The 25,796-nt window shown below is 40.5% G+C and overlaps 1 protein-coding gene across 2 annotated transcripts in view; it reads left to right on the top strand.

Moving 5' to 3' along the window:
- PHYHIP (phytanoyl-CoA 2-hydroxylase interacting protein) overlaps positions 1-25,796 on the top strand; it is a 345,321-nt gene that overhangs the window by 250,318 nt on the left and 69,207 nt on the right. For both annotated transcript variants that reach the window (XM_053717962.1, XM_053717963.1), the window contains one exon: positions 6,172-6,346. In XM_053717962.1, coding sequence (XP_053573937.1) covers positions 6,172-6,346 — 175 coding nt within the window. The remainder of the gene's footprint in view (positions 1-6,171; positions 6,347-25,796) is intronic.

Genomic DNA, 25,796 nt, shown 5'->3' with positions numbered 1-25,796 from the left:
GGTGTCGTTGGAAAGCCCCTGGCCCCCAGCTACTTCGGTCCAAAAAGCGCCTTGATCCATGGCTGGGGATCAGAGTTATGGCTTATCCAACGTACACCGGGCAGGCCATTGTTAGAGGGGGTAATGAGGGGGTCCAAAACCCTTGGTTCCTGAGAGAGCTCTCCCTTGTAAATCACCCTACCTCTGGTCCTTCCCCCGAGATAGATTTACAAGATCTCACAAGATTTACAGTATTCTCTAATATCTACTGTAATTCCTGGCCAAATTTTTTTTTGGGTCAAGTGGTGATGGGTCCTGGCCTTTCCTAAGTAGCCAGCTAGGGGAATGTACTGTCCTATTTTCAGTAGGTCAGACCTAAACTTCTTCGGTACAACTAGCTGACATTTGGGCACCGGTCCCTTTCTCCTCTCGGAGATCCGGGACAGGAGCCCCCTTTCCCATTGGAATCGCTTTTCCCCGGGGCCCTGGGGGTCTGTACCCACCCGATCTCTGTAGGGAGCTAAGGTTGGGTCATTCAGGGTCTCCTGGGCGAAGTTGGAGGGGGCGCCCAGGAGGGTCAGTCGGGGGGTAGTCGGTTGGAAGGTCGGGGTAAGGTAGGAGTCAGAGCAGAATGTCTCACCTGGGTCACCGGAGTCGGTGTGATGGCTTGGCGTCTGGCCTGCTGGTGGGTGGTCACTGGGCAGGTATCCGGGGAGGTATTCCCCATGAAGGCTGAAATAAGGTGACTAAAGTAATTTCCCAATAGGACCTTGGCAGGGAGCTGCTGCTTAACACCTACCTCCACATCCCAGGAGCCGGCATTCCAGTCCAAATGTACCCAGGCTGTGGGGACCTCCAGGATGGCACCTCCGGCTACCCGGACAGCAAGGGTTCTCCCTGTTTCGCCAGAGATGGGGACTAGGTTGGGTTGGAGCAGGGAGACAGTGGCTCCATGGTCCCTCAATCCCTGGGCCGCCTGCCCATTGACCCAGACGTCCTGCCAATGGGGCTTGCGATTATCTTTGGTTACAAGGCTAACCTCATGCAGGATGCCAACCTCTTCATCTGGCCATTCCGCATAATTGGCAGGACCTGCTGCGTACATGAAGTGGGTGGCGGCTTGGTAGGACCTGGTTGGAGTGCTCCCCCACTAGGCCAGAGAGGGGTTTCTTGGCTGTGGTGCTGGAGGGTTTCTTTTTTGCGCTGGACAGTTACTTTTAAAGTGGCTGGGGTGCCCACACCCATAGCATCTCCGGAGGGAGACAGGGGTTGCCCGAGCCTGGCACTGCCGGGGAGCTGTTGGGGGTCGGGTACGGGTGGAAGCAGAGTGAGTTACAGGCTGGGGTCCTGGGCCGGCCTGGCGCCGGTCATCCTGGTGAAGCAGTTTTTTTGTCTGGAGTTTGGGTGTTTTCAGGCTATGGTGCCCTCAGTTTAGGGTCCGCCTCCTTTTACCCTCCCGTTTTCTTCATTCAGTGTCCTCTAGAGCTTGGGTATTTGTTCCCACAAGTAATGAATGAAGCAGTGGACTCTCCTCCCCATTAAGACGGAAAACATAAATTATGCTTACCTGATAATTTCATCTCCATCTGTGGGAGGAGAGTCCACTGCTCCTGCACGTTTCTCCGGTGGGTGGACCTAAATTTAATTTTATTCTTCTGGCACCATTTATACCCTGATATTTCTCCTACTGTTCCTTGTTCACTTGGCAGAATGACTGGGGTATGAGGGAAGGGGGGGAGGTATTTAAGCCTTTGGCTGGGGTGTCTTTGCCTCCTCCTGGTGGCCAGGTTCTGAATTCCCACAAGTAATGAATGAAGCAGTGGACTCTCCTCCCACTGATGGAAATTAAATTATCAGGTAAGCAGTTTATGTTTTCTCTGTATTTAACATTAAGGGGAGTAGAACTTTTTTCCCCTGACTATAGTATGTTTTTTTTCCTATGCATATGTTTAAATTATTATTTTTAAAACATTGAGAGAGATAGTTTAAAGTGAGGGAGGTGTAGTCTTATTGAAAATATTCTTGCATGCAACATAAATACAATTTCCAGACTTAGAACTTAAATGTTGTATTTAAAGAGACTGAAAATAAAATTTAAAAAAAAGTTAACCTTGGTGTAATTTAGAATGGTGAAAATATTATTTTTTAGGGTGTGAAAATTTAAGATTTATGTTTAATCCTCATGATTTTATTCTTGAAAGACTGCAAAATAAAACAATATTAACCATTTGGCTGCTAGAAATATCTTGGTATAAATGAGCAGCCTGATAAACAATAAATTAATTTGTTGTTTCCAGTTAACTTTTAGTAACATTCGCCTAGATTACAAGTGTTGCTGTATGTCTTTTAACGCTGAAAAAATAGCCATTCCAACGTAATGGCCAGGAACGCATATTATGAGTCATGTCGGTATAGCTATACTGCAAGCATTTAAGCCTGTAACGCAACGTCGATTCCGCACTCAGAAAAATGACGTTTTTATGTGTTATTTTCATTGCGCCGGTATTACAGGTTGTGCGTTCAGGCTAAAAAGCTTGCGTTACAGCCTATACCAACATGATCCATTCTGCCATCTGAGAGCAGTAGTTAGGGATTTTGCGAAACAAAAATGTTTTACAAAACTCATAACTAAACTGTTACAAAGTACACTAACCCCCATAAACTACCTATTAACCCTTAAAGCACCACCCTCCCGCATCGCAAACATTATATTAAACCTATTAACCCCTAATCTGCCACCCACCCACATCGCGACTATTAAATAAATCTATTAACCCATAATCTGCCCCACCCACATCGCCAACGCTATGTAAATAAATTAACCCCTAAACCGCCACTTCCCAACATCACTGACACTATAATAAAGTTATTAACCCCTAAACCTCCGGCCTCCCACATCGCCACCACTAAATAAACCTATTAACCCTTAAACCTCCGGCCTCCCACATCGCCGCCAGTAAATAAAGCTATGAACCCCTAAACCTCCAGCCTCCCATATCGCTGCCACTAAATAAACCTATTAACCCCTAAACCTCCGGCCCCCCACATCGCCTTCACTAAATAAACCTTTTAACCCCTAAACCTCCAGCCTCCCACATTGCCGCCACTAAATAAACCTATTAACCCCTAAACCTCCAGCCTCCCACATCACTGCCACTAAATAAACCTATTATCCCCTAAACCGCCGGCCCCCCACATCGCCACTACTAAATAAACCTATTAACCCCTAAACCTCCGACCCCCCACATCGTCGCCACTAAATAAACCTATTAACCCCTAAACCTCCGACCCCCCACATCGTCGCCACTAAATAAACCTATTAACCCCTAAACACCTGGCCTCCCATATCACCGCTACTAAATAAACCTTTTAACCCCTAAACCCCAGCCCCCACATCGCCGCTACTAAATAAACCTATTAACCCCTAAACTTCTGGCCACCCACATCGCCGCCACTAAAAAAACCTATTAACCGCTAAACCGCCAGTCCCCCCTTATTGCAAAATACTAAATTAAACTATTAACCCCTAAACCTAACACCCCCTAACTTTAAATTAAATTACAATATAACTATCTTAAAATAAAAACTTACCTGTGAAATAAAAATAAACCAAACTTAAAACTATAAATTAACCTAACATAACTATTTTAATAAAATAAAAAAATACTGCCAATTAAAAACCTAAATTACAAATTTAAAAAAAACTAACACTACGAAAAAAATTTAAAAATCTAAAATTACAAAAAGTAATAAACACTAAATTCCGAAAAAAATAAACACTAAGCTTACAAAAAATAATAAACTAAATTATCAAAAATAAAAACAATTACACCTAATCTAATAGCCCTATAAAAATAAAAACACCCCCTAACCTACAATAAACTACCAATAGCCTTTAAAAGGGACTTTTGTAGGGCATTGCCCTATGTTAAACAGCTCTTTTACCTGTAAAAAAAATACAAATTTCCCCCAACAGTAAAACTCACCACCCAACTAACTCCCCAAACAAAAAAAAAACCTAACTCTAAAAAATCCCAAACTACCCATTTCCCCTAAAGGGGCATTTGAATGGGCATTGCTCTTTTCCAAGTGCCCATCCCTAATCTAAAAAAAAAAAACCCACCCAAAAAAAAACAAAAAACCTAACACTAACCCCAGAATATCTACTCATGGTTCCTGAAGTCCGGACATCCATCTTCATCCAAGCGGCGAGAAGTCTTCATCCAGGCTGCAACACGTTCATCCATCTCAGGCACGTCTTCTATCTTTATCCCGGCAGTACGTAGCGGAGCTATCCTGGAAGTTAATCCCAACCTCCGCAGAGCGTCCTCTTTATACGGTCACCGCCGTACACTGAAGTTGAATGCAAAGTAGCCGTTTTCAAAATGGCGTACCTTGCATTCCTATGGGTTGATTTGATTCTTTAAATTCAAATCAGCCAATAGGATGAGAGCTTCTGAAATCATATTGGCTGTTCAAACCAGCCAATAGGATGAGAGCTACTGAAATCCTGATTTGAACAGCCAATAGGATTTCAGTATCTCTCATCCTATTGGCTGTTTTGACTTCAGGAACCGTGAGTAGATATTCTGGGGTTAGTGTTAGGTTTTTTTGGTTTTTTTTTTTAAGATTAGGGCTTTTGGCACTGTAAAAGAGCTGAATGTCCTTCTAAGGGATGGGCACTTGGAAAAGAGCAATGCCCACACAAATGCCCCTTAAGGGGCAATGGGTAGTTTAGGATTTTTTATTTTGGGGGGTTGTTTGGGTGGTAGGTTTTACTGTTGGGGGGACAGGTAAAAGAGCTGTTTAACTTAGGGCAATGCCCTTCAAAAGGCTATTGGTAGTTTATTGTAGGTTAGGGAGTGTTTAGATTAGGTTTTTATTTTTGATAATTTAATTTATTTTTTGTAAGCTTAGTGTTTTTTATTTTTCGTAATTTAGTGTTTGTTATTTTTTGTAATTTTAGATTTTTTATTTTTTTCGTAGTGTTAGGTTTTTTTAAATTTGTAATTTAGGTTTTTAATTGGCAGTATTTTTTTATTTTATTAAAATAGTTATGTTAGGTTAATTTATAGTTTTAAGTTTGGTTTATTTTTATTTCACAGGTAAATTTTTATTTATTTTAAGATAGTTATATTGTAATTTAATTTAAAGTTAGGGGGTGTTAGGTTTAGGGGTTAATAGTTTAATTTAGTGTTTTGCAATAAGGGGGGACTGACGGTTTAGCGGTTAATAGGTTTATTTAGAGGCGGCGATGTGGGTGGCCAGAAGTTTAGGGGTTAATAGGTTTATTTAGTAGCAGCGATGTGGGAGGCCGGAGGTTTAGGGGTTAATAGGTTTATTTAGTAGCGGTGATGTGGGGGCTGGAGGTTTAGGGGTTAAAAGGTTTATTTAGTAGCGGTGATATGGGAGGCCAGGCGTTTAGGGGATAATCATTTTATTTAGTGGCGGCAGTCGGGGAGCGGCAGTTAAGGGGTTAATCATTTTATTTAGTGGCGGCAATGTCGGGGAGCAGCGTTTTAGGGGTTAATCATTTTATTTAGTGACAGTGATGTCTGGAGCTGCTGATTAGGGGTTAATAACTTTATTTAGGTGTCGGGCCGGCGGATTAGGAGTGTTTAGACTTGGGGTTTATGTTTTAAACGTAACTTTTTTTTCCCCATAGACATCAATGGGGTTGCATTACGGAGATTTTTCATTCGGCACTTCAGGTGTTAGTTCTTTTTTCTAACACTCTCTCCCCATTGAGGACTATGTTGGAAAGCATGCACGAGCACGTCAAATCAGCCCTTGGCTTTTGGCTGTATGAAACTTAATGCCACCATATTGCATGCACAAGGAGGCTTTTTAGTAACTCGTAATGGCAGCGCTATGGAGAGTGAAATAATGCAACTTTTTGGCGTTAGTTTCGCACCCTGTTTAGCGCAAAACTCGTAATTTAGGTGATTATTATTATTAACATTATTCCACCCTTACACTTGCAGTAATTTGTAAGATAATTCTAAACAATATTTTACATTGTGCACTCATTTATCTCTAATGGTTAATTTTGGTAAATATTTTGACTTCAGAGGCCTTTGTGATATGTCATCTAATTTAACCATCTCCTGAGTACATTTTTTTCCTTCAAAATTTACATCCTACCTGTCTCATGTCATCTGATCTTTTCTCATCTGTATTTCATATTTACAGGATGTGCCCACCAAACTAGTTGCAAAGGCAGTGGCTCTACCAATGGTGGTTCGTGGTCACTGGTTCCTGAGCCCACGAACAGATTACACTCTGGCCGTGCAGACTGCAGTGAAACGCAGTGATGGAGAGTACACCGTATCTGGTTGGAGCGAAACACACAGCTTCTGCACAGGGGGTAAGGTTTGCGTGCATGTTTTGACATCACAAATATGTTTTAATATACAACTATTTCCTTCAATTAATGGTGAGTCCACAAGACCATCACATGTGGGCTATTTATTCCTTGACCACCAGAAGGCGGCAAAAACCCTGCTATCTCCTCCCACACCAAAGACACTCAGTTTTTTATTGCCTCCATGAGAGTGAGGTAAGTTCTGAATAGCTTTGATATTTACACTTTTTGATAAAGACTCTTTAACTGATCTGAGACCCAATTTACCCCTCAGAGTGCCTACAGGACATGAGGGAAAACAGTAGTTTCAAACCAGATGGTAAGAATCTTCATAAAGTAAGATTTCACTGGCCATCCCAGGTGAAATGCAGATTTATCGACCAATCCCCAGGCCTTCACTGCTCCTTGTTTGATTCACAGCCCTCCCAGGTGAAATGTGTAAGTATCTGCCAATCCCCTGGTTCCTTGTGAGATCCTTGGCACTGTTCATGCACTGCCTCGGATGGGCCCTTCTATTGGATGCAGTTTCCTACAGCTATGGTAAGCACAATGGTGGAAGGTGCAACCAGTGGTGGGATTCAGCCTATTCTCTACAGTTCTTAAGAACCTGTTCCTAAAATTTGGAAAGTGCAAAATGTTCTTTATTATAGAGAAGTTAGAGAACCTGTTGCTAAAATTTTGGAATCCCACTACAGGGTGTAACCATTGCTTCAGAAACACTGTAGCGCTGTTTCCTACAATGGGTCATTTGTATGGTACTGACCCTTTAAATAGCTTTGTAATCAGCATGAGCATATAGCAGGGTGTAATCAGCAATTTTTTTTTGTAACTGGATAATTTTATTTGCAAAACATTTGATTTCTGGAATCTGATTATGTTGTAGATAACTTGATTGTTATGATTAATAAACATCATTAATATATAGTGAACAAAACCTATGCATTATTGTTTATATACATGCATAGCCACTTATTAACTTCTTCTGAGAATTTTTAGCATTTTTGCTCCATTGAAACGGAAATAGAGCCTTATTTTTTTTTATTTACCTATCAAAAAAAAAAAAAAAAATATATATATATATATATATATATATATATTTAGTAGACAACCTAGGGTATTAATCTAGGCCCATTTCGGTTTATTTCATGCCACCATTTCACCTCCAAATGCGATTATATTAAAGAAAAATTGTTAACTTTGTTTAGAAATAGCAGATATGTATGGTTTTTCCATCGCATTTTGGTAATTAGAACCCCGCTAATAGCAGCTGCGCACCACCGTTTTAAAATTCACAGCAGAGAAGGAGGTTTTGTTAGTTAGCTTCAGAAGTAATAGTTATTCTAGAGTTAAGTTTACCCTCCCATCTGACACCTCCTACATCCCTGATCCCTCTGAAACAGCTCTCTCTCACCCACCCACACTTTTCACCACCAACTTTTTGCCAGTTTGCCAGTATTACGATTTAGGGCTTTTTTTTACTGGCTGTCTGCCAATACCTGGTTTATACAGTTTTTTTAAAAAAAATTGTATTTATTTATTAATAAAAAAAAGTTTTCTGAAGTGTAGTGATCCCCCCTCACCCTCTCCAGTTACACCCTCCAAGCAATCATACTGCAGGGCCCTCCTCTCATAATTCCCTTTGCTGCAGTGTAGTAGACCCAGTACTCCCTTTCTCCTAGTAAAATATTTTCTGTAGCATAGGGAACCCTCTCCTTCCTCCCCCTCCCGCACCCACTCTGGGGATGGGCCACCCACCTGCCTCCCTCCTGGGCAAAGAACTCCAAAAAAGAAGAATCAGAGCACACCTGATGAAATCAATCACTGGAACACTTTTATTGTAATATTTGTATGTTACTCTAATATATACGACAATGATCGGACACATTTTGTGCATTAGCACATGTGCTTTATCTCACCACCTCATTTTAATGTTTTATAACATTGTCTGAAGCATTATTATCTATGTGTTGGTGTGGATTTTGGGTTGGTGTAGTCAGTTTCTCTGTACTTTACTCTGCTTTACTGTGTTTCTATACACTTACCCCATTCCCATTCTACTTTCCTATCATGGACTTAAGTGGGCAACTTTAGGTTCAGTGCCCTTAGGTGGAGAGATTTAGAACAGATCTGGGGACCATATTTGTCTTCTTTCTGTGTGTATTATGTGCTGTTTTTGTGGTGAAACGTAAATCGGACGTCAATAACAGGAGATACGTGACAATGAGGGGCAAGCTCCAGTAGAAACAAAAGCACAATACACTCTGTGTTATGCTTATATGAACTTATAAAGCTGCAGTTACGTGCTGCATACTGAAACAGTTGTCATTTTGTGCTACCATTGTAAACCCTGATAGTAATGTGTGATAACTCCTTTTTTATCTTTTGTTAAATGTTGTTTTACATAAATACTTTCAGAAGAGTATCCGGATTGCCAGATAAATTGATATAAGGCTTCATTCTTAGAGCTATAGAAGCTCTACCAAATGTGAGTACCTGTTTCCATTGTTAAGGAGAAAGTTACATTATGATACAAAGTTGTCTCTGTTTTCTTCTTTTTTTTAGAGGATTGCTATAAGAGTGCTAATATGGCGGTGTAAGCTAGACGTGTCTAATCCACAGTTAATGTTAGGAAAGGAGCCTTTCTACTACTGGATAAAAACTAGGGTAAGGCAAAGGCATGTGACTGCTCTCACTTATTATTGTTAGTTCAAGTCCCAAAAGAATAGTTATTCCTCTAATGCAGCACTTTCTTATAACAGCAAGTTCTCTGAAAGCTGTATGGCATCCTAAGTACTTCCTGATACAAGTCTAAGCAGTGCAAATCTTCCTTTGTTTTCAAATAAGTATGATGCTGCATCCCCCACTTTGGACTTAATTTAGGAAAACTCCATATCAGATCCTTGGATACAGTGGCGGCTGGTGACTTTTGAATATATATATATATATATATATATATATATACACACACACACATATACATATATATACACACATATATATATATATATATATATATATATATATATATATATATATATACACATATATATACATATACATATATATATAAACACATATATACATATATATATACACATATATACATATATATATATATACATATACATACATATATACATATATATAATATATATATATATATATATATACACACACACACACACACACATATATATATGAACAGGTATAAAGTATTTAACAACAAAATTGTGCACTTAACTGAAACATTCTCTTTTTGTGAAAGAAGCTTTCACTTTTTAATTCACAATGTATTAGATTATTTTTTTTATAGCACCCTCTCACAAAGATAATATATGCCTGGTCATTGCAAGCTGTAAAGCTCCTGAGCTGATCTCTGCTTGCTCTAATCTCAAAACCAGGATAGCAGCTGCCACTCATTAGCTTGAAGATGATTAGCCGATTATTCAGGCTTATTTTATAGTCCATGCAGGGTGGTTAAAGACAGCAAGGACAGACACACACAGTTCCAAATCCCAGGCCTAGTCCGGACACAGTAGTAACATAGGAGATGGAAGCAGCAGTGGTAAGAGATTGGATAGTGACAGTACAGGACAGGAGAGTCAGTTACATATTGTAATTTATTTGAGACTTGCCGCCCACAACTGTTTCTTTAGGAGTTTCTTTATATTTTTTGTTGTATATTGTCAAATATATATATTCTGTCACTATCCCATCTCTTATCAGTGATTCTTCTTATGCAGATAAAAGACAGTTTATTGAACTCAAATATTATTTGAGTTCAATTATAAACTGTCTTTTATCTGCATAAGAAGAATCACTGTCACTGATAAGCGTTTAGATTTGTCGAGGGGGTACAGAGATCACTAGCTGGTTCTTCAGAGGGTTAGTAGTGGGAGGAAAAGGATGTCAGCAAGTGAGGTGGTCGTGGTGTGGATTAAATTTAACCCAATATTCCCTCAGTTATCCTACCAGAGATAAGGTCCACTGTCCCCACACGAACGATGATGATCCAGTCTGCAAGTGCAACTATCATAGTATGGGCCCGGTCCGGTCTCAGCAATGGCGACTGCATTCTGCAAGTAGTTAGGGCGTAACTGTTACGCCCCTGCCTCCTCCCACACACATAGTCAGTTCAGCTCTTAGTGTGCGAGTGTCACGTGACAGCTGGCTCCTGCACACTAAGAGCTGTGCGAATAGGAAGGCTATGGGCTGGCCTGTAGGTGGCGTTGCAGTCATTGCAGTTTTAAAGTGGAAAGTACTTTTACCTATACTTCTATCTATCGCACTGCGATAGGTAGAACTTGTATAGGCAAAACAGCCCTTGCTTTCCACTTTCAGGTTTCACGTTTCAGCCTAAAGATTTAAAAATAAAATTTTGAATGTTTTTTTATTCAAAACTGCAGTGGAGCCTGGAGGATTTATTCATTTTAATAAGCAAAAAAGGTTTAAAAATAGAATTTTTTTATTTTTTATTTCTCACTCTTTTTTTTTTTTTTTTGGTTAGTGGTCAGGGGGTTCACATCAGGGAGTTCACATGCTCAAGTGCTCCTATAGAGGAGCCTCCACTGCTTGGATACTGGAAATAATTTTCAAAGGATTCTAAATCAGGTTTTGATTTAGGTCTCCCTGCAAGAGATTCCTTCTAATTCATTTCAAGCAACCCTAGCAAGAGCCTTACTGTCATGTGTGGTTGAGCTGGATTACATGGAAGTTATTGCTCTAGTTCCAGAAAACAGGGAGACCTATTGGATATACCATTTGTAGAATTTGTCCCCTAAAGCGTTAAACGGGGGAATTGAGTTTTCTGTTTTCTTGTAGCTTTACGATGGCAATGTGAATCAATTCCTTTTTTATATGTTATTGAAAATATATGTATTGCATTGTGAAGTGTAGTGATCATTGACATGATTATTTGTCACTAGATGGCATCAGCTGGATGATTACTGAATTCACCTGTTGAGTATTTTTTTTCTGTGATTTTACCTATAAAAGGAATATGTAAAGGAGGTGTGGTTTATGCATGATTAAGCCAATATGGCCGAAACGTTGCGTTATGTTTTATACTGCTTGATTTGTACAATAAAAGAAGGTTTTTATTTAAGAGGTGCTGTGGATTTTCTGTTTTGAAGTAAGAAAACAGGGAAAAAGAGTTCTTCTCCAATCTGTTCCTAGGTCTTAAGAAAGAGGGAACTTTTCTGCCTATTTTCGATCTAAAAACACTAAACAGGTTTCTCAAGGTTCCAACCTTCAAGATGGAAACTATTGGCACTATTTTCCTATTAGTGCCATTTCATGTCTACCATAGTTTTGATCACATGATCACATCTTGAGCACATGAAGTTCTTCACTTTTGCCTTTGTCTGCAAGCACTACCTTTTGGTCTGGTCATAGCTTTAAGAGTATGTACCTAAGTATTGGGCTCTTCAGAGTTGGCTGAATCTCTGACTTCATCCTTAAATCCGATTCAATGTAAAGGCAAATCAACAATTGGAATGCAAACTTTCTAAGTCTTAATTCTGGAGATTGGTTTATTATCAACAAGTGTTAGATCAGACTCGCTGGGGTCTCTCAGAGATAGACCTCATGACTGCACAACTCAACCACAATTTACCCCATTACTATGCCAGAGCAGGCAGAAATAGTGGATACCTTTGAGGTTCCATGTTCAAGCTGAGATACATATTTCCTCAGTTTGTAATCTTTTTCAGGCAGAATCTGACAGGAGAGAGTGTCTGCAATTCTGGCTGCGTCACCTTGGGCTTGAAGAATTTAGTATGCAGACCTATTTCAGATGTCCTATTGCCCAACTTCTGCTCAGATATGATCTGTTGTCACAGGGTCCTATCTTTTTTCAGGGCCTGCAAACTCTGTTTTTAACAGCATGGCAAATGAACTCTGAACTCTAGCCAACAGAGGGCTTTCTGATAATGTTATTGAGACCTTCAATCAGGCCCGAAACCTATATCTAGGCACATCTGATACTGAGACCTTGATTCAAGACCCAAAGCCTTTATCTAGGAACATGTTGCACAATGAGAGGCTACCAGTGAAATTCCTTTAGGATTCCAACGGTGTTGGAGTTTCTTCAGCAGGGCTTGGAGAAAGGTTTGACCTCAAGTTATCTGAAAGGTCTGATTTTGTCCTTATCTGTTATATATGATAGGAAGATTGCTACATTTCCTGATATTCAGACCTTTGATCAAGATCTGATTTGCCTGAGGCTGATTATTTTTCTGGTGAAGGTTACTCAACTCCCTTCTTTTAATTGAAAAGACCTGCAGTTGCTCTCCTGGAAAGGTTTGTTTCTGTTAACCATCTTAATAAGATAACCTTATATTATTGTGGGGAAGTAACCCCTAAGATAATTAATGTTCATTCTACTAGATCAGTGTACTCTTTTTTGGGCCTTTCATAATTATGCCTGTTTTGAACAGATTTATATTTGCAAACAACTACTTGGTCTTCCTTATATACTTTTGCTATACTTTCATCTTGACATGTATGCCTTAGCTGTAACAGCTTTTGATTAGAAAGTACCACAGGCCATTGTGCCTGACCAGTAAATTCTGCCTCTTCTTTTCTGGTGGTCTCATGGACTTTACTTCTTGGGTCCATTGAAGGAAACGAAAATGTATGTTTACTTGATAAATCAATTTCCTTTAGGATGGTGAAAGTTCTTGAGCCCCTCCCTTTGCTTTAATATAGCTGGCAGCAGGACCTTTTTCATTTATTTGCCAAAATGTCTGTATCTATATTTGTATCTATTTCTTTCTACTTTGCCATATGGAAAAAGGGAGTGTCTATGGTGTGAGAGGAGATATTAGGGAAGCTCAAAGCTCTGAAGTGTGGGGTTGATTTGCTTCCTCCTGGTGGTCAGGAAATTAGTAGCCCATGTGTGATGATCTTTTAGGCTCTCACCATCCTGTTTTTTAGTAACTCAATAGTAATTCACTCAGTGTTAAAAAAAGAAAAAAAAGAGACCTTGTTTACTCAATGTGGACTAGTTTAAACTGCAAGCCCTGTGTGTTTATGTATGTATTTATGTGTGTGTATGTGTGTGTGTGTGTGTGTGTGTATATATATATATATATATATATATATATATATATATATATATGAGAAATATAAAGAAAGGATCAGCGCTCAGTTGTTCCACCAAAAGGTAGGTAATTTATTACTGAGAAAGTGTGAATAGATTTTTATATCTAGCTGTGAGGTATATACAGGTGAGATGTATATGTTCTCTGTAAGCTTAATGGGTGTAGGTATTTGAGCTGCTTGAACAAGTACGATACAGTGTACCCCTAACACTGACAAAAAAATTAAAATACAAGCGAAATGTCGAAAGAAGTTCAGCGCTGCAAACACGTGGAATACAAATACAATGTTACTATGTCAAATATACTAAATGTCTTTCAGATATGGTAGACAAATGTTCTATCTATCCCACTGGTTCTATATGAACCGATATAAGACAAAGTCCGGTGAATATAAAAGTTCAACAATAGTAGTGCAATGGTTTGAATTGATAATACTAGGTGGAACTCAAATTACAACAATTGCAACAATGATGCTGGGGGATAAGTGGTATACCCTTACCAGAGGGTACCTCAATCTTATGAGGTAATGTCAGCGCGTCTGTTTGGATTCTCTCCAGTCTGTCTTGGATTTTCCTCCTGTATGTGAAAAGATCCAGGTCTTTACATTCGTGCCGACTTGTGTATGGTGCTTTCAATCTAGGAACTTCCTTGTTCTTTATATCACTGGCTTGGTATCTCCTCGTAGTATGGTGGTTCCGTCTGGACCTTGGCTCTCACCGTATTCAGAGGGACAAAGCAAAGAAAAGGAAAGAGCACATAGCGTGATACTGTATAATAAAAATTTATTACATACAAGAACGAGATAAGAAATACACTCACATTCAACAACCTCAATCCTTATGAGGTAAGTAAGAACTTGTACATATATTTTTATACACCTTACACAGGTGTTACTATGCCCGGTATCGTTATAGATCACTTGGTGGTGGATTAGACTTCACTCAGTGTGGATTGTTAGAGTTAAAACAGTAGAATAGGATACTGGTGGTTGAAAGGGTCTGTCGCCAGGTATCGTGACAGTTCACTTAGTGGTGATTTGCACTTGATTCAGTGTAGACTGTTCGAGTTGAAAACAGTAATAATAGATTGGGATACTAGAGCTTGATATGGCTTGTTGCTGATAGAGTTACAGCAGCTACGGTCTCAGATATACAATAAAAGAGACTATAAAAAGACTGGAAGCCTATCCCTCAGATTTATAACACTGGACAATATTATGTTGACCCGTCAAACCGGCAGAGTAAAACCGGAATAAATTGAATGTGTCAGAGCCTGCTATGTGAAGTAGGTGAAGTAGGTTAAGGCTGCTGTTTTGTCAAAACCTATCTTGTAATGAAGTAAGCAGGTCAGTGTTTGCAATTTCGTTAGCCAAATCAGTGGCTTGGTGTATAATGCGCTGATTATGTGTATATGTGGATGAGAATAGAATACCAAAGAAAAAAGCAAAGTATAAAAACTCCAACTACTGTTGTATGAATAGTGGAGAGGTGGCACTCTTGGACGTGCCTCTAGTTTCGGTCTAATAGATAAGCCGTGTGAGTATCGTCAGGGACCGCTGTGAGTCACTGTGCAGATGTCAGCCGCTTCAGGAACAAAAAACAAAGCCACTCTCAGATATCGTAATCCTTACGCGTTTCGAAGCTTGCAAGATGCTTCTTCATCAGAGGGAGTTTGTGGCTTGTTTGCAGAAGTGGCTGAAATTTAAAGGGCTGTGAGTGGGCGTCTTAGTTCCGGCTGACGTAGTACGTCATAGCGTTTGCGGCTGCGACGTGACAGTGACTCACGTGTTGTCTTGGAAACAGATGTTGTATATATGAATACCTTATGTGTGCGGACTTGGTTGATAAATAAAATTGTATTTATCAACTAGGTAGAGAAAGGGAAAATATATAATAATTTATTATTGGTATATATTGTTCCATCGAAATGGTAATGTCCTGGGTCTTATAAGTGAAGTCTTAAATGAAATGCGATATTCTAAAAATCGCTTGTATAAATTGCTAATAGAGACTCACTCATTTTCTTCCAGCCAAGTGTGAGTGTATGCATAAAACCATAATCATTGGTCTTAATGTGTTACTATGGGGGTTTATTAAAATTAAAATTGAAAATAGATTCTAGTGGCCGGCTGCCCGATTAATGTTTGGGCCTGTACAAAAACTTATTCTAATTTTACTCCTTTTTTCCTATTTTGCGAATGCCTTTGATAGAGGAGTTGGAGGAATGTTCTATCATTTCTATAAGAATACAAAACTAGAATAATGAGAATAACCATTGTCAGAGATGGAAGGAGGGGGTTTTTTTAGGAAATTTTTTGACCTATAGGGAGTGTATAATATGTTAAACTATACCCACCCCCCTTGCCAAAAAAACAAAAAAAAAAAACAAAAAAAACCAAATACCATAATTGCAGTATTTGTGTGGTCAGAGATAAAAATATGCTGTCGAACTGATCAGAAAAAGATAAAAATCAGGGTGTGACCCCTTGTGAGAAATGGACGGCATAAAGTTACTAAAAAAATTTTTTTACTAAAAAAATTTTTTTGTTTGTTTTGGGTTGAAAGAGTACTGGTTTAAAATATGGTTAGTGTTACTGTTTAAAGGAAAGCAGCTAGATCTATATCTTCATTCATACCCCTTGGGGTCATGGTGCCCATATAGTGTATCCAGTATGATTCTCTTTGTCTTAATTTTTGAAATCTGTCTCCCCCTCTATCTGGGGCCAAAACCTGTTCAAGAATAGTGCCCTTTAGAAGTGCAGGGTTTTGTTGATGGAAATACTTAAAATGTCTGGATAGGCTATGATCTTTATATCCTTCTTCGATGTTTTTCAGATGTTCCAATAGGCGAGTTTTGTAAGTCCTTTTCGTGCGCCCGATATATTGGAGTTTACATGGGCATTCCAATAGATATACCACAAAGCTGGTTTTACAGTTAGTGAGTCTGTTGATATTGCATTTCTTATGTGGAAATGTACGAGACTGTACTATTTTGGTGGGTTTCTTTGGGTCATATGCATGTTCACATCCCTTGCAATTCAGGCGATTACATTTGAAGAAACCTTTGCTTTTTGCTGTTAACCAATTTTCTCCAGACTTCTTTTTAATTTGAGTGGGGGCCAGCATTTGTTTAAAATTTAGATTTTTCCTAAAAATTATTTTTGGTGCTGGACCAATGGCATTTTTCAAGAGTTTGTCCTGCTGTAATATTGGCCAAAATTTTCTTAGGATCTTTTTAATCTCTGGAGCCGCTTCATTGTATGTTGTGATCAACGAGATCTTTTGAGGTTTATAAGAGTTATTTTTTGATTGGCCTTGTAATAAATTTTTTCTTTCTAATTGTCTCACTTTTTTTCGGGAATTCTCAATCAATTTTTTTGGATATTTCTTTTCGATAAATTTAGTTTTCAAGATGTCTGATTCAGTGTTGTAATCTTGTATCTTGGAACAGTTCCTTCGCACTCTTTGGAACTGTCCGAACGGAATGTTATTTATCCATGGTCGATAATGACCACTGTCGGCTCTTAAATAGCCATTGCAGTCAGTTTCTTTTGTGTATAATTTTGTTAGAATCTCTTCATTTTCGTGAAATAACACTAGATCTAGATATTCTATACTTGTATCTGAGATTTTAGATGTAAATTTCAGATTATAGATGTTTGTGTTTAGGTAATTGATGAATTCACTGATAGTTTTTTCGTCTCCTTCCCATATGACCACGATGTCATCAATATACCTTCCCCACCAAATCACATTATGCTGGAGTGAAGTCTAATCCACCACCAAGTGATCTATAACGATACCGGGCATAGTAACACCTGTGTAAGGTGTATAAAAATATATGTACAAGTTCTTACTTACCTCATAAGGATTGAGGTTGTTGAATGTGAGTGTATTTCTTATCTCGTTCTTGTATGTAATAAATTTTTATTATACAGTATCACGCTATGTGCTCTTTCCTTTTCTTTGCTTTGTCCCTCTGAATACAGTGAGAGCCAAGGTCCAGACGGAACCACCATACTACGAGGAGATACCAAGCCAGTGATATAAAGAACAAGGAAGTTCCTAGATTGAAAGCACCATACACAAGTCGGCACGAATGTAAAGACCTGGATCTTTTCACATACAGGAGGAAAATCCAAGACAGACTGGAGAGAATCCAAACAGACGCGCTGACATTACCTCATAAGATTGAGGTACCCTCTGGTAAGGGTATACCACTTATCCCCCAGCATCATTGTTGCAATTGTTGTAATTTGAGTTCCACCTAGTATTATCAATTCAAACCATTGCACTACTATTGTTGAACTTTTATATTCACCGGACTTTGTCTTATATCGGTTCATATAGAACCAGTGGGATAGATAGAACATTTGTCTACCATATCTGAAAGACATTTAGTATATTTGACATAGTAACATTGTATTTGTATTCCACGTGTTTGCAGCGCTGAACTTCTTTCGACATTTCGCTTGTATTTTAATATATATATATATATATATATATATATATATATATATATATATATATATAAGAATAAATGTATAGTAAGTAATTTGAAAAGGAGAAATAAACTAAAGGTGAACTGATCATTATGAAATATACATTTCTTTCTTAATATGAGGAGAGTCCACAGCTTTATTCCTTACTTGTGGGAATACAGAACCTGGCCACCAGGAGGAGGCAAAGACACCCCTGCCAAAGGCTTAAATACCTCCCCCACTTCCCTCATATCCCAGTCATTCTTTGCCTTTCGTTACAGGAGGTTGGCAGAGAAGTGTCAGAAGATACAGAGTAGTTCCTTATGAAGGGTACCTACCCTTTGAAATAGGACTGGAGTTTTAAGTAGGCTTGTCAGCCTCTCAGTGAGAGCATTGACCAACGTTAGGTTCTGGAGATGCAGGGAGAAACCATCCAGACTCGTATTAACAGCTTCTAAGCAATCAGTGTTGACGAGTTTCACTGCCTGCTTTCATCACTAAAGTCCATGTCAGGAGCAATGCTACAAGACTGTCACACTTGAGAGGCTGTGTTTCTGTTCCACGGCATATATTCCGGTAAGATCGTTTCATTTTTTACACATATGGTAACGCTAGAAGACAGGGTCACAGTGTGGCTCCTTTTATATGTATGGAATCAAGGGTTAATATCTCCTGAGGGGGGATTATTGAACAGTGGGGTTTAATCTCAAACATTTTATTTGATTTATACTGGGTTATGTGTGATATGGTTTTTGAGGCTCATAGGCTGATGTTGGAACTTACAGGTTACTTTCACTTTAGAGCTGCACAACTTTACAAGCTTGTCGCACTTTTCCTTAGCGGAGGCGGTCCTAGGTTGCGCTCCATGTGACCGGGTATGGTCTGTAGTTTCACTTCCTACTCTCTGACCATGCTGGTTATCGGAGAGAAGCGGTTTACTCTGTGTGCCTGGGTTATAGGAGGTGGTGAGTGCCCCAGCCATTGGGAGTATAAAGGTGCCGTTTTTATATTTTATGATAACGTTTGTTAGTGTTATATTAGGACATAGCCCATAGCTATGGAGGACTCTGACATTTTAGAGGGTACTCCCTCTATACCTAAGATTAATGCATTTTTATATTGTGAGGAGGCCGAGGTATACCCGCCCTCTCAATTATGTTCCTGATGAATAGAAAGAGTGAAAAAAGGTTAACGTGCTTGATACCACTGAGCCTTCCACCACTGAGGGGTCCCCGTCCCGTGAGGTGCGCACCCTGCTTTCATCTCCTAATACACATGCAGTTTCACATAGCTCGCCTGATCCTCCATCTGGAGGAGGCCTTTTACCTCCAGACTTCACTGCGCAGTTACAAACGGCGGTGTCTGCGGCCATTAGTGCTTTACCACGCCCTGCTAAGCGCAAGCAAAAGGTCAAATATTGCTATCCTTCCCAGGGATCATCGTCTAGTTTATTGGCTATAGCTGATAGAAGGTTATCTGATGATGAATCTCTTTCTGATACTTCAGAGTGTGAACTTTCTGGGTCTGAATCAGCTGCCTCTAAGCCTCCGATTGCGGAGGAACCAGATTTTAGATTTAGGATGAAGCAATTGTGCTTTCTTTTAAAGGAAGTTCTGGCTACCTTAGAGGTTCCAGAGGCCAAACTGCCTGAGGAACCTTTAATTCCTAAACTGGATAGAGTTTACAAAGACAGGGTTGTTCCTCAGACTTTTCCTGTTCCTGTAAAGATGGCAAACATTATTAAGAACGAATGGGAGAGGATTGGTTCTTCCTTCAGCCCTTTGCCTTTAAAAAACTGTTCCCGGTCTCTCAATTGGAGTTGTGGGGTTCCGTCCCTAAGGTAGATGGCGCTGTCTCCACGCTTGCAAAACACACTACTATCTACCTGGAGGATAGCTCATCGTTCAAAGAGCCCATGAATAAGAAGATGGAAACTCTGTTAAGAAAGATGTTTCAACATTCATGATATTTATTTCAACCAACGGCGGCAGTTGTCGCGGTTGCTGGAGCGGTTACCTACTGGTGTGACTCCTTATCGGAATTGATCGAGGTGGAAGGTCCTCTCAATATTATTCTAGATAGAATTAAGGCTTTGAGGGTCACTAATTCTTTTATTTGTGATGCGAATATGCAAAGTATTCGTTTAAATGCTAAAACTGCTAGGTTTTCTGTTCAGGCCCACCGGGCTCTGTGGCTGAAGTCCTGGTCTGCGGACTTGACTTCCAAGTCCAGATTCCTTTCCCTTCCATTCAAGGGTAAGATTTTGTTTGGTCCAGACCTGGACTCCATTATTTCCACGGTTACAGGGTGCCTTCCTACCGAAAGATAAAAAGAACAGATCTAAGGAACAAGCTAATAATTTTCGTTCTGATAAACCCCAGCGTCAGCAATCCTCCGCTAAGACCAAGCAACCTAAGACATGGAAGCCGGCACAGTCCTGGAATAAGTCCAAGCAGAGCAAGAAGTCAGCTGAGACTAAATCAGCATGAAGGGGTCGCCCCCAGTACGTCTATAGATCAGGTGGGGGGCAGACTTTTGCTCTTCTCAGAAGCTTGGTTCAGGGATGTGCAGGATCCTTGGGTCCTGGAGGTCATTGCTCAGGGTTACAGAATTGGGTTCAAGTCTCTTCCACCCAAGGGCAGATTCCTTCTCTCAAATCTGTCATCAAATCCAGAAAAGAGGGATGCCTTTCTGGGGTGCGTTCGGGATCTGTCCTCCTTAGGAGTCATTGTCCCGGTTCCCATAGAGGAACGAGGCTTGGGATACTACTCAAACCTTTTCGTGGTCTTAAAGAAGGAGGGATCTTTCCGCCCGATTCTGGACTTAAAGTGCTTAAACAAGTTTCTGAACATCCCCTCATCCAAGATGGAGACGATAAGGTCTATCCTTCCCTTAGTTCAGAAGGGACAGTTCATGACCACTATAGCTCTGAAGGATGCTTACCTTCATGTCCCAATCCACAGGGAACACTTTCAGTTCCTAAGGTTTGCCTTCCTGGACCAGCACTTCCAATTTATTGCTCTTCCGTTTGGCCTAGCTACTGCCCCAATAATTTTCACAAAGGTTCTGGGGGCTCTCTCAGATGTGGCCAGAACCCAGGGTATTGCAGTAGCACCTTACTTGGACGATATTCTGGTACAAGCACCATCCTTTCATCTAGCGGAAGAACATTCGGAATCTCTTCTCTTTCTTCTTCGTTCCCATGGATGGAAGATAAACTTAGAAAAGAGTTCTCTTATTCCGAGCACCAGGGTAGAATTCCTGGGCACTATAATAGACTCACTAGTCATGAGGAAATTTTTTCAGACCAGAGACGCTGCAAGCTTGCTTCGGCATGTCTTGCCCTCCGGACCTCCTCAAGGCCCTCTGTGGCGCAGTGTATGCAGGTGATTGTTCTCATGGTGTCCAGCATGGACATAATTCCCTTTGCCAGGTTCCGTCTCAGACTGTTACAGCTGTGCATGCTGAGACAGTGGAACAGCAATCATTCGGATCTGTCCCAACAGATCTCTCTGGATAACTGGTCGAGAGAATCGCTCTCTTGGTGGCTCTGTCCAGATCCCCTGTCCCGAGGGACATCCTTTTTAAGACCATCCTGGGAGATTGTGACTACAGATTAGAGTCTTTCCGGATGGGGAACAGTTTGGGGAGCCAAGAAGGCTCAGGGCCTTTGGTCTCAGGAGGAGAGCTCTATTCCGATCAACATTCTGGAACTTCGAGCAATCTTCAATGCTCTGAAGGCTTGGCCCCATCTGGGTTCGTCCCAGTTTATCAGATTCCAAACATAAAATATCACCTCAGTGGCTTACATCAACCACCAGAGAGGAACGAGGAGCTCCCTAGCAATGAGGGAGGTATTTTGGATTCTGGAGTGGGCGGAGGCCCACAACTGTTTGCTATCAGCGATCCACATTCCGGGTGTGGATTTTCTCAGCAGACAATACTTTCTTCCGGAGGAATGGTCTCTCCATCCCAATATGTTTGGGGAGATATGCAACAGGTGGGGGACTCCGGAGATAGATCTCATGGCGTCCCGTCTCAATACCAAGCTACCCAGGTATGGGTCGAGATCCAGGGATCCTCAGGCGGAGCTAATAGATGCATTAGTGGTGCCTTGGAGGTTCAGTCTAATATACCTTTTTCCGCCATTACCTCTCCTTCCTCGAGTAGTGGCCCACATCAAGCAGGAGCAGGCATCAGTGATACTGATTGCTCCATCGTGGCCGCGAAGGATGTGGTTTGCGGATCTAGTGGGGATGTCGTCATCTCCTCCATGGAAGTTAACTTGTCGCATGGATCTGCTGGAACAAGGTCCTTTTGTTCATCAAAATCTAGATTCTCTGAGGCTAACTGCGTAGTCCTAGCCAAGAGAGGTTTCTCTGAGAGAGTTATTGATACGCTTATTCAAGCTCGTAAGCCGGTTACTCGTTGCATCTATCATAAGGTGTGGAGGACCGACTTATTCTGGTGTAAAGAACGTGGATTCCCCTGACATAAGGTAAGGGTTTCCAGGATTCTTTCCTTTCTCCAGGATGGTCTGGAGAAGAGCTTTTCTGCTAGCTCACTTAAGGGACAGATTTTGGCCCTATCTGTTTTACTGCACAAGAGGCTCACTGAGCTTTCAGATGTTCATTCTTTTGTTCAGGCTCTGGCTAGAATCAGGCCTGTGTCTAGATCTAGTGCTCCTCCTTGGAGTTTAAATCTTGTTCTTAAAGTTTTGCAGAAGGCTCCTTTTGAGCCTATGCATGTAGTTGACATTAAATTACTGTCTTAGAAGGTTCTTTCTCTACTGGCTATTGCTTCGGTGCGCAGAGTTTCTGAAATGGCTGCCTTGCAATGTGAGCCTCCTTACCTAGTGGTTCATTCTTATAAGGCTGTTCTTCGTAATGGGTTAGGTTTTCTTCCTAAGGTAATTTCAGATCACAACATCAATCAGGAGATTGTGGTTCATTCCTTGTGTCCTAATCCTTCTTTTTCGAAGGAACGGTTACTTCTTAATTTGGATGTGCTTTGTCTAAACTCCTTCTGGCCAATATAGATGGACAAATGGTTACTCACAAACGTGATGCACTCTGTCTTATCTATATGGTCACTTGATTTGGTGGTACTAGGCCATTGTGGCGCCTCTGTTTTCTTCCTTTTACAGATGATATTCCTCCAAAGAACACCCAACTCATGCACTAATCCTGAACGCATATTCTCAAATGTGCTAACCAACATGATAATATGAATATTTTACATTACAATGTTCTTCACATAGAAGATTATGTTCTACTTATTCTTAAATACATATTTCTACATATATCTGATGGTATTTTGGTACAATATATGTAGAGGAATAGGTTATTGCGCGCAATATTCTAACTTCGTCGCGCATCGAGTTAGCATGCAGCAATAACTTTCAATTTGTAATACGAGTGCAATCCAGCACACGCAATAAGTTTACTTCTAGCGCAGTTAGGGCATGAGGGAAAGTGCTAAATAACACTCCACTTGTAATCTTGCCCTCAAAACTGCGCCATCTAAATAGTAGTAAATATATATATATATATATATATATATATATATATATATATATATATATATAAAAAGCATTGCCAAAGAATTTTGTTATAATATGTCCTTCATGCAGCACCCTGCTTTGGACTGCCACTCAGAAAAAGTGAAGGAACAGCAACAGATTGGTCCTACTTAAGATTTAACAGCATAAATACCTGTTACAGTTAAAATATGGCAGCTAATCTTTTAAATGTTGATGCATAAATGTTTCTATAGCTGACCATCTAGTTTATAATTTAGTGTGTATTGTTTGATTGGAAATAATATTTTTATAATAGATCAGTTAGTTTTTTGATGACCTGCAAAGCATATGAGACTAAATGAATATAATAGTAGGGCTCGACTGATGTCCTCTGGCCAGCAGCCGGTCGGTGGATGCTGATGGGCCAGTTACATTATTTTTTCTTCTATATGTCACCGAATATTAAATATATACCATGGAGCACGCCCTACATTTAACTTTCCTTGAGATGACAGTAACTTATAGGAAACCTTATTTCCATCTTAATGGGAGCAGAGTCCACTGCTTCATTAAGAACCTGGTCAGCAGGAGGAGGCAAAAACACCCCAGCCAAAGGCTTAAATACCTCCCCCACTCCCCTCATCTGTCAGTCATTCTTTGCCTTTCGTCATAGGAGGTTGGCAGAGAAGTGTCGGAAGATTCGGAGTAGCCTCTTATTGAGGGTAGTACTCTTCGCAATGGGACTGGAGTTTTAAGTAGCCCTTTCAGCCTCTCAGTGAGAGCATGGGTGAAAGTTAGAGTCCGGAGATGCAGGGAGAGTCTTTCTGCAAAACCATCTGGACTCAGATCAGCAGCTCCATAAGCAATCAGCGTTGACGAGTTTCGCTGCCTGCTTTCTGCTCTCAAGTCTAGTCAGGAGCAATGCTACTAACCTGTCACACTTGAAAGGCCGTGTTCCTGATCCACGGCATAGATTCTGTTAAGATCGTTTCATTTTTTATACATGTATGATAACGATAAAAGACAGGGTCACAGTGTGACTCCTTTTATCTGTATTGAATCAAGGGTTAATATCTCCTGAGGGGGATTATTGAACAGGGGGGAATAATCTTATATGTTTATTTGATTTTATGCTGCTTTTATGTGTGAGATGTTATGGGCACATAGGCTGTTATGGAATATACAGGTTTCACTTTCACTTTGAGAGCCATGCAGCTTACAAGCTTGGCACGCTTTTTCTCATAGCAGGGACAGTCCTGCATTGTGCACCATGTGATTCTTTCCCTCTTTCCTGACTGGGTGTCTATCAGAGAGGAGTCCTAACTCTCTGTACTGTCTGGGTCATGGGAGGTGGTGAGTGCTCCAGTCGTTGGGATATAAAGGTGCAGGTTTTTTTAATAAAATAATGTTTTATTTCTATAGTTCTCCAGTTATTGCACTAGCGATGGAGGATTCTGTTACTTAGAGGGCACTCCCTCTATTCCTAAAGAGTAATTCCTGTTTATATTGTGAGGAGGCCTTAGTTCCTCTCCCTCAATTATGTTCCATATGCCTTGATAATGTGATAATATCAAACATGTTTGATACCACTGAGCCGCCCACCTCTGAGGAGTTGTCGTTGTGCTTACCCTACATGCTTATCTATCTACACATGCAGTTTCCCATAGCATTGCTGATCCTCTATCTGGAGGGGGCCATTTTTTAACCAGACATTACTGCACAGCTCAGGCGGCGGTGTCTGCGGCCATAAATGCTTTACCTCGCCCTGTTAAGCGCAAGCGAAAGGTTACATATTGCACTCATTCCCAGAGTACATCAGATAATTTATTGGATTTAACTGATAGGGTTATCAGAGGATGAAGTTCTTTCTGAGACTTCAGAGTATGAACATTCTGGGTCGGAGTCTGCTGCCTCTAAACCTCCGGCTGCGGAGGAACCAGACTTAGTTTTAGTTTTGTTCCTCTCTGCTCCCTTTAAGAAATCATTCCCGGTCCTGGATTCTCAATGGAGTTGGGAGGTTCCATCCCTAAAAGGGATGGCACTATCTTCACCCTTGTTAATTGTATTACTATCCCGTTTGAGGATAGCTCTTCGTTTTAAGAGCCCATAGATAAAGTATGGAAACTCTGTTAAGAAAGTTGTTTCAACATACAGGATATTTGTTTCAACCGGAGGTGGCCGTTGCCACGGTTGCTGGAGAAATTACCTTCTGGTGTGACTCCTTATAGGATTGATCGGGGTGGAGAGGTCCCCTCAACGTTACTCAGGAAAGATTTACGGCCTTGAGGGTTGCTTATTTTTTTATCTGTGATGCTATTAGGCAGATAATTCGCCTAAATGCTAAGACTT

This window comes from Bombina bombina, chromosome 6 (genome assembly GCF_027579735.1).
Source record: "Bombina bombina isolate aBomBom1 chromosome 6, aBomBom1.pri, whole genome shotgun sequence".
Taxonomy (NCBI): Eukaryota; Metazoa; Chordata; class Amphibia; order Anura; family Bombinatoridae; genus Bombina; species Bombina bombina.
The sequence above is the reverse complement of the archived record's forward strand: the minus strand, read 5'-3'. Positions and strand labels throughout refer to the sequence as shown.